The sequence below is a fragment of the Sitophilus oryzae genome, unplaced genomic scaffold (assembly GCF_002938485.1).
Source record: "Sitophilus oryzae breed Bouriz unplaced genomic scaffold, Soryzae_2.0 scaffold_1515_pilon_pilon, whole genome shotgun sequence".
NCBI classification, from domain to species: Eukaryota; Metazoa; Arthropoda; class Insecta; order Coleoptera; family Curculionidae; genus Sitophilus; species Sitophilus oryzae.
In genome coordinates this window covers 950,772-966,873 of record NW_022146187.1, presented here as the reverse complement: position 1 = coordinate 966,873, position 16,102 = coordinate 950,772, and the positions used below count along the sequence as shown (strand labels likewise).

At 31.0% G+C, this 16,102-nt stretch overlaps 1 protein-coding gene across 5 annotated transcripts in view; it reads left to right on the top strand.

The window, feature by feature from the left end:
* The window catches only part of LOC115878484 (zinc finger protein 436-like), a 53,393-nt gene that overhangs the window by 13,173 nt on the left and 24,118 nt on the right, over positions 1-16,102 (top strand). For all 5 annotated transcript variants that reach the window (XM_030895002.1, XM_030895005.1, XM_030895003.1 and 2 more), the window contains 2 exons: positions 5,328-5,420; positions 11,687-11,869. In XM_030895002.1, coding sequence (XP_030750862.1) covers positions 5,328-5,420; positions 11,687-11,869 — 276 coding nt within the window. The remainder of the gene's footprint in view (positions 1-5,327; positions 5,421-11,686; positions 11,870-16,102) is intronic.

Here is a 16,102-nt window from a genome sequence, read left to right as displayed (position 1 = left end):
AAAAATGAGGGTGGGCTACCCTTCTCGGCTACCCTTACCACATAAGGGTATAAAAATAGATAACAACCTATTCTTAGATGTACTGAATATACATATAAAATTTTATCAAAAATCAGTCAAAGCCGTTTCGGGGATGGTAACAAAAAATTTAAAAAACAACCCTATTAAAAAATAGGGGGATGATGGTAGAACAGTGAAAATTTTGGGTTCTTTGTATTTTTTAATGCCAAATAAAAAATTTAAATATTTTTTTTCAAAAATAAAAAAAATGGGGGTGGGCTACCCTTATCACTTAAGGGGTATAAAAAATAGATAACAAACTATTTTCAGACTTACTCAATATACATAATAAAAACGTCATCAAAATCAGCCAAGCCGTTTCGGAGATGGTAACAAAAAACCCTATTAGAAAATAGGGATGATGGTAGAACAATTGAAAATTTAGAGTTGTTTGTATTTTTACAAGACCAAAATAAAAAAATATTTTTTTTCCAAAAATAAAAATGAGGGTGGGCTACCCCCTCGGCTACCCTTATCACTTAAGGGTATAAGAATGAATAACAACCCTATTCTTAGACGTACTGAATATACATATAAAATTTTATCAAAATCGGTTAAGCCGTTTCGGAGATGGTAACAAAAAACTTAAAAAACAACCCCTCTTAAGAAATAGGGGATGATGGTAGGACAATTGAAAATTTAGGGTTGTTTGTATTTTTTAATGCTAAATAAAAAAAATTAAAATATTTTTTTTTTCAAAAAATAAAAAAAATGGGGGTGGGCTACCCTTATCACTTAAGGGTATAAAAAATAGATAACAAACTATTTTCAGACCTACTCAATATACATAATAAAACGTCATCAAAATCGGCTAAGCCGTTTCGGAGATGGTAACAAAAAAACAACCCCTATTAGAAAACAGGGGATGATGGTAGAACCACCGTACATAAAACTCGGTGAAAATTTAGAGTTGTTTGTATTTTTTAAGGCAAAATAAAAAAAAATATTTTTTCTTCCAAAAATAAAAAATGAGGGTGGGCTACCCTCTCGGCTACCCTTATCACTTAAGGGTACAAGAATAGATAACAACCTATTCTTAGACGTACTGAATATACATATAAAATTTTATCAAAATCGGTTAAGCCGTTTCGGAGATGGTAACAAAAAACTTAAAAAAACAACCCCTATTAAAAAATAGGGGATGATGGTAGAACGGTGAAAATTTAGGGTTGTTTGTATTTTTTAATGCCAAATAAAAAAAATTAAAATATTTTTTTTTCAAAAATAAAAAAAATAGGGGTGAGCTACCCTTATCACTTAAGGGTATAAAAAATATATAACAACCTATTTTCAGACCTACTCAATATACATATAAAATTTCATCAAAATCGGCTAAGCCGTTTCGGAGATGGTAACAAAAAAATAAAAAAACAACCCCTATTAAAAAATAGGCGATGAAGGTAGAACGGTGAAAATTTAGTGTTGTTTGTATTTTTTAATGCCAAATAAAAAAAATATTTTTTTTTCACAAAATAAAAAAATGGGGGTGGACTACCCTTATCACTTAAGGGTATAAAAAATATATAACTACCTATTCTCAGACCTACTGAATATACATAGATATAAAATTTCATCAAAATCGGTTAAGCCGTTTCGGAGGAGTACGGTAACCAAAACTGTAACACGGAAATTATATAAGATATTATATGTAAACTGCGGAGTGCGGAGAGCGAAGAGCGGAAAGACTGATTATAGCAATAGATGAAATTTAAAACTATAATTTAAAACTATTCAAGAAAGTACACACAAAACAAGGCAAGCGAGGATCGAGGATCGACAGGTCAGATTTTGATGCGAGACGAGACTTCTAGGATTTTACCAAAATTTTACCTAATAATCCACCGTTTCCATACATAACAGCAACCCTGTAGATATCTGTATTCAGACAAATTGACGTTATATTCTTTTAGTTCATGAAACCACAGAATATCTAGCTACGCAACAGAAAAATACTCGAAATGGAAGAGCTAAAATTGCACAAATAAAATACTAGATGGCGCGACAATGTCATAATCAGAATATAATTGGAAATTTTCAACTTTCGGTTTTGGATCGACGTAGATCGACGGCACGTCGACGGCCTTGAAGCTCGGCAAAATATGCACAGTTGCCAGATTCAAACAGACTTTAATTGGCATCCCATTCTTTTTCTGGTGTATAATAATTTCTTTCTATTTTTCGTTTCTTGTCAGATACACTTATATTAATTATTCGTTTGGCTTTTAAAATTAGAATAAATTACCTAATAAAAATAAAAAAATAAATTAGAAAACATATGCTCTCAAAATACATTTTTAATATACACTCCTTTATTATGTTAACTAAGAAAATAACTTTAATTACCTTTAAAATTAATAATATACAGGGCGATTGATAGTGATATTTATTAATGCTGAAACGTTAGTAATGAAATATACGTTTAATAATAATGGAAATGATTTATTAAAATGCAGTACAAAAAATTTTAATTGACTAAAAAATACTATAATAACAATTTTTTCTGTTTGCCATGTTATTTATATAGACCTAGGTAGATTTTAAAAAGTGACACAGGTACAATTAATAATATATTAGTTCGGCATAAAAGTTGCTGTCACGACATCGTACAATAAATTAAAATTCGTAAAATAAATTAAAATTATTAATTAAACAAATCTTATAAAGAAACACAAGTATATCAAATTTGGGCCCAATCGAACGCCAGGAAATGGTATCGTAATATGGTACTACATTATGGTACCCCTTGATATGCTTCATGGTACCATAATATTGCAATTTCATCAAAAATACGCAAGTATAATCAAATATGAGCTCAATCGAAAGCCAGGAAATGGTATCGTAATATGGTACTACATTATGGTACCCCTTGATATGCTTCATGGTACCATAATATTGTAATGTCATAAAAAATACGCAACTGTGAGCCCAATCGAACGTCAGGAAGTGGTATCGTAATATGGTACTATATTAAGGTACGACTTTATATGCATCATAGTCCCATCATATTAAAATGTCACTGAAGATACTTACTATACCAAGTATAAGTCCAATTGCACGCCAGGAAATGGTATCGTATATGGTACTATTATGGTACCTCTTGATATGCTTCATGGTACCATAATATTACAATGTCACTGAAGATACGTAATATAAATATACCAAGTTTAAGCCCAATCAAACGCCATGTATCGTAATATGGTACTATATTACGGTATCACTTGAAATGCTTCATGGTACCATAATATTGCAATGTCATGAAAAATACGCAAGTATATATCAAATACCGTATGATACCGAAAAAAAACGGCGTCCAGTTGGCTGGGAAAAGACGATCAATGACATTTCCCATATAAATTTACACATAAAATGACAGCGATTTTCATTTCATAGCCATCGCTAACGCCGTTTTTTCCCGATCATACGGTATGAACACAATCGAACGTCAGGAAGTGGTGTCCAAATAGTAGAACAATACTTATTATATTGTCGCCGAATTACAATCAAAATTTAGGATTCAGTTAGAATCAAACGTCAGGAAGTGATTTTAATTCAGCTCGTAAGATTTAACTCCAACTAACATGGCAAGTTAAATATTTAAACGTTTGAAAAAAGAGCTCTAATCTATTTTAAAATGTTTAAATGATGTCGCAAATTTGAACATAGGTTTTATCAGGAAGTATTACAATATAAATTACACAATGGCAACACTGCATAAAATTCTTTTAAATTTCGTTTGTAGAAAACTGTTTTCTTTTAAATTTATCGCCCTCTGTTATGTAGTAGTGAAACTACCGCATCAAAATATCTGATTTGGAGACAGGCTTTAAAAGCCTGTCTCCTTTTGAGGTCTACGATTTTTTACATGTAACGAGGCTTCTGTTGCGTAGCTAGATATTCTGTGATGAAACCTATGGAGTATCAAACCATATGAGACAGATGGCGCAACGGTCTAGAGATTCTTTCTAAAATATAACTGCTACTTTATGACTCTTTATTTCCAGACCGTGATAAGTCGACTACGGTCCCGTCACGTTCGCGTGACGATTCCAAACCACAACCAGGTATTGGAAAAAAGGGTATGTTTTGACAGTAGCCGTTTCTCCCTTTCAAAAAAGAAAAAGCGCTCAAATGATCAATGAAAAATAATATTTTTGTTATAAAAGGCCGCGTGGGCTTTAGGGATGTGCGGTTTTGTAAAAAGAATCGATTTTTTGGATCGATCTAGATCGAATGATCGCGAGTCGATACTAATCGATACAAGAAAATTCGCAAATCGCAAGCTAATAAACAATCGATCTTTTTTAGGGTTCCGTATTCTGTACCCAGAGGACCAGAGGGTAAAAACGGGAACCCTATTAGTAAGACTTCGCTGTCCGTCCGTCTGTCACAAAGGTCTATCTTATGAACCGTTATAGCTAAACAGTTGAAATTTGAAATTTTCACAGATAATGTATCTATGTTGCCGCTACAAGAACAAAAAACAGAATTAAAAATGCTTATAAATAAAAAGTACTTTCACTAAATATTATCTTTTAAGTAAGAATTTTACATAGAATCTTTCAAGTCCTCGGTGGCCGCGTGGTTAAAGCGTTAGGACTTTCCGCTGCTATGGACGTTGGAGCCGTAGTAAGGCAGGTTCGAATCCTAGTCAAGGCGACTTTTTTTAATCGTTATTTTTAATAAAAGTTAATTTTTACATATTTATTTTTACTTTTTACATATTCATTATTGATTAATACAATTTTTAGTAATGTGTTTCTTCATTTTTTTTTAAATTACTTATACGCGCATTTAAAATTTCGGAAAAAAGTTTATAATAATATAGTGACTAATGTTGTATGGATAATGAATGGTACGGAACCCTTCGTACGCGAGTCCGACTCGCACTTGACCATTTTTTTTAATTCAATTTTTGACTCTGATTTCCCGTTTTCGCAATAAATTAAAAATATATATTTCTATTTTTTATGTTTTTTTTACACACAAAGACATAAACCAAAATAAAGCAAAATTATTACATTGACAAACAACGATTTCAGGATTTCAATTTTTTATTTCAAAAAATGTCAATCGTCAAACGTCAAATATCAAAAAATCTAATTTCGATTTTCGGACTGTTTTGGGTTAGTATAGTCAGTTCGCACTGAGTATATTTTTCTCCTTGCTCAGAGACTGATTTATTAAAGGATAGAAATTGATTGTATTAAAATAATTATTGCAGTATTTTGCCGTGCAAGATCTCATAAACGAGCAAGTTGATTTTTTAGGTGGAAAGGAGTTTGGACATCAGTACACTCTAATGCGACATTTGCCAACGCACACCGACGAACGCAAATTTAATTGTCCCACTTGCGGAAAATGTAAGTGCGTAACAAAATATTTTTATAAAGAATATTTTAATTCTAATTAGTTTTTCCTAATTGTATTAAAAGATACAATAAAAGGTTATCTATACAGGGTGTCCCAATATTCCGTGGGCATAGAACTACTACGTGTGTTTGGAATCAAAATAAGTCCATTGGACACAATTTAGCTCTATACAAAAGTGCTTGGTTTGTCCATTAGAGGGCATCAAACTTTAATAAAAGATAAACACATTTTTTAAGATATTTTAAGAACCGTTATTCCGGTTTAAATGAGATTTGGGGTACCTATATTTTGCTAAGTTTTTTAACATTTGACTTTCACAAAAATCATGAAATAGTACGGGGAGGGTGAAAACTATTCCCACTCCTACATAAATTTTAGTAGATATATACCGTATGATCGAATAAAAACGGCGTCCAGTTGGCTTGGAAATGACAATCGATCGCATTTCCTATATAAATTTACATATAAAATGATAGTGATTTTCATTTCATAGCCATCACTGACGCCGTTTTTATTCGATCATACGGTATATTTTCGAACTCCACCAACAACTGATTTTTTTTTCGTAGAATGGTCCTCCTAGTTTTTACCATAAAATAATAAATACAAGAAGAAGTGTCAAGTCAATGTTAAATTATGGAAACAGCGTGGCTGCCTGGGTAACTAATTTTCAGATATGGCGGCTGGGACATTTGACATGACATAGACATGACAATTTCAATTTTATGAAATTTATTTCCGTTTCCGGTTTTTAATGGCGGGCTGTTCAGGAGGTTTAAATGAGGGTTAATATACTTTTTACTCTTTCTAGTAGTAAATAATACAACAAAATTACTCAAAAATATTTATTTGGAATTTAGAACAATGTAAATATGCAAATCAACACAATTAAAGAGCTATAATCCAATAAACTACTGTATCAATATCAAATATTTAAATAATATCAGAGATGCTGTGTTAAAGTGAATTAGTAAAGTAACAGTGCATTGACTTACAGAAACTTGAAGATAAATAAATGTTTTCACAGCTTCACGGGCATAAAACTAAATAACTGGAAGCAGGAAAAAGGCAACCGGAACCCACACAAAACCTGGAATCAAAAAAAAAATATGTAAAAAACATAAATATAGGTACATAAGACTTTTGTGAATTAAATCAAACAGGACTTGAATGAAAATAAAATGAATAAAAAATATAATACATATACATCTAATACCACATTTGTATTTTAAAAATAATCTACATACATAGATTTATAGCATTATTGCTATGATCTACTACTCAAACCTATGTGATATGTAATTACGCATTTCTGTTCATCTTGTAGAAAATTAATGTAGGCTAATAATAGTTCAATAATCATAATTTACCTTGTATAACTTGCTTTCAGTTGCTCAAAATCACCGATCAGTCTTTAAAGTAGAGATACGGAAAAATCCTTGGCAAAGAATATCCCAAGATCCTTGGGTTTAAAGCTAAAAAAAATATAAAAACAGTTAATATATTACCTATTTTTACATATAATATGGCCCATACCTACTACACGCAGAAACGTCGATTTCATCATTTTCTTCATGTAATTAATATCATATATACTTTATTAAAGTGTTAACAAGGAACTTTATATCAAAAAACATCTTTGCACTTATAAATTTCAGCCGAAATATCAGAAACAAACTTCCAATCAAATCTAAACGGCAAAAATTAAAATGGCGCCCGACCTTGCCAGAGGCCTCGGGAGCTGACGCTGACACACAGACAAAAGACAAAAGAACAGGACGCCGACGTGCATAAAAATGTTCCGTAGCAGAAATTGACAGAAATCATACAGAAATATTCAGATTTTTGTCTAGGACAGTCTAGAAGGCCATGCTTTCTGCCTGGGTAGAACCGCGCCACAACTGTTTCCAATTTTCCGGTTTACTGTCATCCCCCTGGTTTTTACTACGTTTTTGTCTCTTGTAAAAAACGCCAAATCGCATAGTTTCTGAGAAAAAAAATGGAGAATTTTTTTTCCATAGCAGACCTACAAAATGTACAGGGAATTTCAATATTCCGTGGGCATAGAACAACTATGTATTTAGTGGGTCAATTCCATATTTTCGCCATCTCTCTTATTTCATTTTATGTGATAAGAAACATTTTTTGTAAGACAGCTTCTGAAAAGTATTTGTTTTTCTCAAAAAGTATGCGGGGTGGCATTTTTTTACAAAAGAGAAAAGAAAATAGTAAATATGTACTAGAAGGATCACTTTATGGAAAAAAATTGGCGCCGGGAGGCACGCATAGCCGCCCATACTAAAATATGTTAATAAAAAGTTGGTAGGCAGTTCTTTTAGTTTCAAAGTCAAGAAATTTTTCCAATTTTGGTCCGCGGTTATTTCCCCTATCCGCCACCAGGGGCGCATATACGGGAAGGGTAATGGGGGTAATTACCCCTCCCAGGAAGAAATTTATAAATAAGAAAATCTGGTATAAAATAAAATTGTCGCAAAATAAATTAATAATGTCAATCAAAATAGAAATCCAGAACAGTCTAAGTTTATTTTTTTCCATATAGTCACAATAACTTTGAGCGAAAATTTAATTTAAATCTATTACTTTATTTAAATATTGCCACTATCCCTCCCAGACTCAATCCCCGGATGCGCCACTGTCCGCCACCTGGGGTCGCGTCCGATGGGAGTTTGGAGTTCTCCACATGGATTTTCTCAAAAACGGACTACGGAAACACGGAATATCTCAAAAACTGCGACTTTGACTGATTTTGATGTTATTACAAAATTTGTTGTAAATATTATTCCTAATCTTAAATTGAAAACCGCGTTTTGCTAGCTACTGCCATTTTGGAGTTACGATTTTTTAAACCCTTTACCAACTCCCCACCCCACCAAAAACTAATGGCCAGATTCTCGGGTGCCACAGTATTTTTGTACCAAATTTGGTTAAAATCGGTTTAGCGGTTTTTGAGTTATCGTTAGTAGTGGGAACTATCGAATGAATACTATCGAAACATTCGATAGTTGGAATTCATTCGAATAATTCGATAGCTAATAAGAAAACATTCGTCGAAAACTATTCGAATAAAAATATCGAATAGATGCGTCATCTGCCTTGAAATATATTAATGCGGCAGCAAAAACCATTCATTTATAGAATTCATTCATTTGTAAAATTCATTTATTCGTCAGGATCGATTATAATAAAATATAAACTGGCGACGTAGGTTTCTTTCCTAGAAACCCGACAGCGGTCGGCGGTCGGTGGCAATGGTATGAAAAAAGCCGGCATCTTTGATTTTGAGACAGATAAAGATAAGGACACATTATTTTTTTTATTGAGGTGCTAGTATTTACACAGAAAATACATTATGAACTGCGCTGTTGCCGTATATTCGTATTAGTTGGTATTAGCGAAGAATATTATTCTTTGGTATTATAGTTAGTTAGGAATAGTATGACTATATATTTTGCATTTTTTTATTAATATTCTGTTGTTACACTGCAATAATACTTTTTATTTTGGATGTAGGAAAATGATTTTTAATGTTTTTAAGCAAAACTGGTTTAATAAATAATAATAACAGTAATAATTTGTTATACCTATTAACACCAAAATTTAAAATCATTTAATATAAACATTTTTTTTAAGTAGTAGCAAAATATAAACAGCAAATTAGAAGTCAAAATTATTTATATTAGATCCTATTTAAAAATAATATAGTCTTTAATTTTTTTGTGGCAACGTTGGTTTATTAAATAATAATAATTACAGAACTAATTTGTTATATTAACAACGAATTTTAAAATCATGAAATATAAACATTTATTAATTTTCTAAGCGTGCAGTGTAATTTGTAATTGTAATTGTAATAGAAGAAAAATATGAATAAAAAATTAGAAATCAAAATTATATATGTGTATTACTTTTTATTACTTTGTATTAGTATTTAAAAATAATATTTGCTTTTACTGGCATTTACTTTAAAAAATAAATGAAATATTTCTTCGCAAAAATCTACATGTAAGAGAATTAGCATAAACAAAATACAAATATCGTTAACTTTTTTTTAAATTGGCACGTGTAAAACTTTAATCAATCAATTTAATTTTCTCATCCCAAAATTTGAGTTTGATAACAATTTACTTAACCACATTACGACATTACCACCTTACTTGAATATGATTATTAAGTTCAACTGATTCATATTACTAAAACATCTAAAATACAAATACATATGTATTTTTAAAATTAATTGTAAGTTCACCTCATCTCTCTTAAAAATTGTTACTTCTCAAAATTTCCCATTAAAAAAATAGACCATATACCATATAAAATTAAATAATTGAAAGATCGGAAAATCACACAAATTTTCGGAAAAATTTTGACAACCTGCACACGTACACAATCGTCAATTTAAAAAAACACTACTACTTTAGTATTTTAAATATTTTAATAAACGCAAAAATAGCACAGTATTTAGAAGGCAAATTATAAAGATTTGGAAGAACTAATAATGCACTGACGCAGACAAAAATCAAACGAATACTAAATTTCATTTATCAAAAGCATTCGATAGTCGTGGCTAACGATAACCATTTAGTCGCACGGCGAGGTTGTCACATATGCTTTAGTATACAAATGAATGAATGATTTTATTCGAATGAAACCATTCGATAGTTGAAATCATTCATTCAGTAACCATTCGATAGTCTAATTCATTCGATAGTTCCCATCGCTAGTTATCGTGTAACAGACGGACAGACAGACAGACAGACACCATGAAAATATTTTGTATTTAGGTCATTTATGACCCAAATAACTTATTTTGAGTGAAATTAAAAAAAGTTTTTTTTGGCGATCTTAATAGCCTACCATACCTGTTGGTATGGTCGGCTAAAAAGTCGTTGGTGGAGTTGAAAAATATTTCTACTAAAATTTATGTAGGGGTGGTGATTTTTTACCCTTTCTGTATTTTTTCTGGATTTTTGTGAATTTTTGTGCCAAATGTTTGGTTTTTAACAAAACATAGGAACCGTAAATCTCATTTAAATCGGAATAAACGGTTCTTAAAATATCTTAAAAAATGAGTTTATTTTTTTAAAGTTGTCTGCTCTCTAACGGACAAAGTCCAGTGGCGGACTAAGCCTGTCGGGGGCCCGGGGCGGCGAATCTAAATGTGGCCCCCGGTCTATTTAGATAATGATATACTTCTAACTTCTAATGCGATCATCATTTCCAAGCTAACTTTGCGCTGTTTTTTTTTCGATCGTACAGTATATTATTAAAATATCAACTATTAGATATTATTAAAGAACGAAAATACGAGATATATTTATATAAATACACTTTTTAAACTTTTAAGGCAACAGTATTTACAATATAGGAAATTAAAATAATTTGTTTTCTGACGGAAATAAATTGTCTGACTTTTTGACACTTAATGTCAAAGGAAGCTAGATAAAATCAAGAAAAATATACGTTTTCAAATTAAATCTTAAATAACTTAAAAACGATTTATTTTAGGTATAGGCATATGTCTAGTTAAAACGTAACGAATTGGAAAACCTTTTCACTAGTGAAATTAAAAAAGTGGGTTTCCATTTGTAAGTTCTCCAAGATCCGAGGGGCCCCTTCGCTGTCTCAGGCCCGTGGCCCCCGTTGTACTAAACACTTCACTGCTCATCATCAGTAATTAAGCTAGAATACAAGTTATATGCTGTGCATTGGTTGTAATTTAAAATGTTTATTCATTAAAAATAAATAATGAAACCATTGAAAAATAAACTTAAAAGCTAAAATAAATAAATTTAGTCTCAAAATATATAAAAAATAATAATTATTCGATATTTTAAACAAAGAAAATTACCCCTTGATTTAATTTCCTAAATAGAAAATGCCATTGACAATTACTGGGGCCTGATAATTAAGTAAATATCTACTTCCATTTATACTGTTTATTAGTTGGCGTATACGTATGGTTACTACAAACTGCTTTATAACTACTGAACACATATTGGCCTTGTTTGTCAGTTAAATAAAAAAATACCTAAGATTAGGAGGCCCCCTAAAAGACGGGGCCCGGGGCGGACCGCCCCTTCCGCCCCCCCCCCTAGTCCGCCACTGGGACAAACGAAGCAATTTTGTATAGAGGTAAACTATTTCCACGGAAATTTGGGATACCCTGTATATCTAAATCTATTTTTATTCAAGTTGTGAGTGCAATTATTATTAAAATACTAATTTGTTTTACTAGCTTTTCGTCAGTTGTCGACATTATCTCAACATAAAGCGATTCATTCAACCGAACGGCCTTACATTTGTGAGGTATGCAACAAGAATTTTAATCGCATCTCCACGCTGATTTCTCACAGGAAGACTCACAGTGATATCAAGCCTCACCGTTGTCCTATTTGTAACAAGTCGTTTCATCAGAAGGGTAAGATAAACCAACAATTATTATATTTTGATTTTTTATTGGCGACTAGTTTGAGTGTTATTGAGGGAGGCTAAGATTAATAATTGTTACAATCAATGGACGTTTGATAAATTGTTATAATATTGCCACTCTTGATTCTAACTTTGAATAAGAAGACTAAGGAAGGAGCATATCAAAAATCTTACGTCCACCGCGATGGGACTCAAATATGGCGGACTTAAATTCCGGTTTATCAGTGCCGTTCTAATTTTATTTAAAAAATGTAAAGCTATGATGTAGGGTAGACGTGGGGTAGACTCAATAATTTTTTATTTATTTTACGTTGTGAATAAATGTTGGTAGTTATTAAAATTGTTATAAAAACATTTTATTATAATAAAAATAGATAAGTTTTAATAATTATTTATTAACACAAACATCCGATACGCTACTGAAGCAGATATGTAAGTCAAATTGACGTATCTAAATTCTTTGACATCTAATCTTTGACAAGTAGTAAATAAAAGCAAAAATGCAAGAATAAATATATAATTAGTTAATTTAAGTGAATTTCATAAATGATCGGTTTACTACACGTATGTATGCTATACAGGGTGGCCCATCGAAAACGTTCCGCAAGGCATAACGGCCAGGGTAATTTTTTTTTCAGAAAATCCAAAAACACGTCAATTTTGTTTGTGAGGGGGACAACTTTTGCCCCAAAAATTATTGCAAAATCTTCAACCCTCTAAGCGGGGGTGTCAGAGAGAACATTAATAACTAAAGTGAGAGAGACCGATCAACGTTAATTTTTGAAGACTGTGTTAGTGGCGCGGCCTTTGGCGTCTAACCCGAACTATGAGCACATTATCGATATAGTACTTGATCGTTTAACCTTGTGGCAAGTGAAAAAAGGCGTAAACATCTAGAAATAATAAGAAAAAACAGCAAATTGGTTGAAGGAATTTATCCTTATCATTTACTCTGATAAATGTTTAAATAAACTTTTCAAATTTCATACTTTCATATTTTCTCAACGACTCGGCCGATTTTCAAAAACGAAGCGGGAAAGTATAGAGAATAGAAAGCCCTTTTCATTGCGGTACCACTTGACCCCCCTGTCCATTTGAAAAACATTGGGGGATGACACCCCCGCTTAGAGGGTTGAAGATTTTGCAATCATTTTTGGGACAAAAGTTGTCCCCCTCACAAACAAAATTGACGTGTTTTTGAATTTTCTGAAAAAAAAAATTACCCTGGCCGTTATGCCTTGCGGAACGTTTTCGATGGGCCACCCTGTATAGTCACTTACTAGCGAAAACTTGTTCCATTATTTCACTCGATTTTTGCCGAGATCTACCGCACGCTACACAACCAACTATTTTAGAGTCTTTTTCGATAAATGGCGATAGTGTCACTGTTAATTTAACGGCCACAATTTCCATCTAGATTTACTACTATTTTACAACTATCAGTAGTAGAATAAATAATAAATAACATAAAATAAGCTCCGTAAAGACTGACAAATTCACAAAATTTCAAATCAAATTCAAATGTGTCAAATGAATCGTCAAACAGAACTGTCAAGGATCCCCACCCTAGAGTCCTCTTTCTGTCCACCATGCATGAATACATGGATAGCATTATGATGTTCCTTCCTTAGTCTTCTTATTCAAAGGATTCAAGGCATTTCCCACTGCTGAAATCAACATGAAATTGCAACGATGCCTATTAGAGATTTTTTTTTCTCAACATGGTGTCGTGTGGCTTTAATTATCGACTGTAAATAAATTTCAACTACTTGGAAGTCATTGTTGAAATTTTACTTTAACATTTTTCGTCTTAAAGTTAAGACAAGTACTTATTTTTTAATTGATAGACTGATTGCTGTCTCTTAGATTATCATCAGACTATAGTAAAGATGATACAAGTCACAAAAATATTTAGTATTAAGATCCTGGTAATTTAATCAAAGTTTTTGGTTTGGCTTATAATTAAAATTAAAATACCTTTCAATTATCAAATTTATTTATGTTGCAAATCTTATTTATTGCATCTTTTATTGAAAGTAATTTTTTCAAAACAAAAATTAAATTATTTTTCAGAATCAATTTGAAAAATTATCACAATTGCGAAATGTTGATACACGGAATTTTTTTATTTTTTTTTATTTTCGATATTTTGTTTTATTATCGATACTATAACTATAAATTTATAAACAATGGTTGATTTTTTATTTAATTAATAATGAACATTTTCTGTATATTTTCATGTATATTTTCAAAACAGGCGCATTCGCCATTCTGTCAAACTCGAATTGTTGGATGTAATTCATATGATCTCATGTTATCTGTGTTTAGGATTAAAACTAAATTGTTTAATTATTTACTAATGTGTTATTTTTGCTGCTTAAACAAGAAAATATTTTAGTTTTATATATAAAAAAAATATTAATATTATTGTTTTCAATTTTCAATTATTTTTTTAAAGAACTAGGGAGTCATTATTTATTCACCATATTTGAATTTTGAGATTTATATGTTCACTTTTAACAGGCTTTTATACTTTTGATTTTTTTTAAACTTGACAGCCAATCAGAAAAAATGGAGTTTCTAATCAAATTTTATTACGTATTGACAAATATGACATGAGCTGTCAAATGTTACAGGTAGGGTATCCTATTTAAAAAAAATATATTGTTGGTATCAATGAGTCTAACATTGGACAGATTTTACCATTTTTAGCCGATCATACCAATAGGTATGGTAGGCTATTAAGATCGGCAAAAAAAAGTTTTTTAATTTCACTCAAAATGAGTTATTTGGGTCATAAATGACCTAAATACAAAATATTTTCATGGTGTCTGTCTGTCTGTCCGTCTGTAACACGATAACTCAAAAACCGCTAAACCGATTTTAACCAAATTTGGCACAAAAATACTGTGGCACCCGAGAATCTGGCCATTAGTTTTTTGTGGGGGTGGGGGGTTGGTAAGGGGTATGGGAGGGTGTTAAAAATTTTAAAAAATCGTAACTTCAAAATTACACTAGCTAGCGAAACGCGGTTTTCAATTTAAGATTATAATAAGAATATATACATAAGAATAATATTTGCAACAAAATTTGTAATAACATCAAAATCAGTCAAAGTCGCAGTTTTTGAGATAAAAAAAATATCAAGTATGGGCGGCTATACGTGCCTCCCGGCGCCAATTTTTATGTATATTTTTAAAAAAGGCGCATTCACCATTTTGTCAAACTCGAAGTGTGGATGTGATTCATATTTGATCTTTAGGATTAATACTAACTTGTTTAATTATTCAGTAATATGTTATTATTGCTGCAAAGCAAACAAGAAAATATTTTAGTTTAGTAAATAAAAAAAAATTATTAATATTATTGTTTTCAATTTTCAATTATTTTTTTAAAGAACTAGGGATTTATTATTTATTCACTATTTTGTCATATATGAATTTTTATATTTTCACTTTTAACAGGCTTTTATACCTTTGAATTTTTTGAGCTTGACAGTCATTCAGTAAAAATGGAGTTTCTAATCAAGTTTTATTACGTATTGACAAATATAACATGAGCGGTTAAATGTCACAGGATGTCGTATTTAAAAAAAAATGTTGAGCCACTCTGAGAATTTCGTATAAGTGCAAACCTAAAGCACGTACAGGGATGTATTTCAGGAAAATATTTTAACTTCTGTAGGGTGGCTCAAACAAGAGTGAGTTGATCGGGATGATTTTTTAAATGGAACACCCTGTATAATATTGCATTTTTGACTTCCTTTGAGACTACCTTCCACTTACATAATTTAAAGATATGAGTAAATATATTTCGATAATTTCAGAGATATTAATAAATAAATAAAAAATATATATTTTTAAACCTTCCTTAAACAATTATTACAAATACAAGAACTGTCCTGAAATCAAAACTATATTAGGTATTTAATTTATATACCTATAAATTACGTAAACTTAAATCATACAGGATGTTCAAAATTCTGCGCTAAAGGTTCTAAAATATAAAATAATTTTTCCTTGTTTTTTTTTAAATGGAACACCCTGTATATTATTGCATTTTTGACTTCCTTTGAGACTACCTTCCACTTACATAATTTAAAGATATGAGTAAATATATTTCGATAATTTCAGAGATATTAATAAATAAATAAAAAATATATATTTTTAAACCTTCCTTAAACAATTATTACAAATACAAGAACTGTCCTGAAATCAAAACT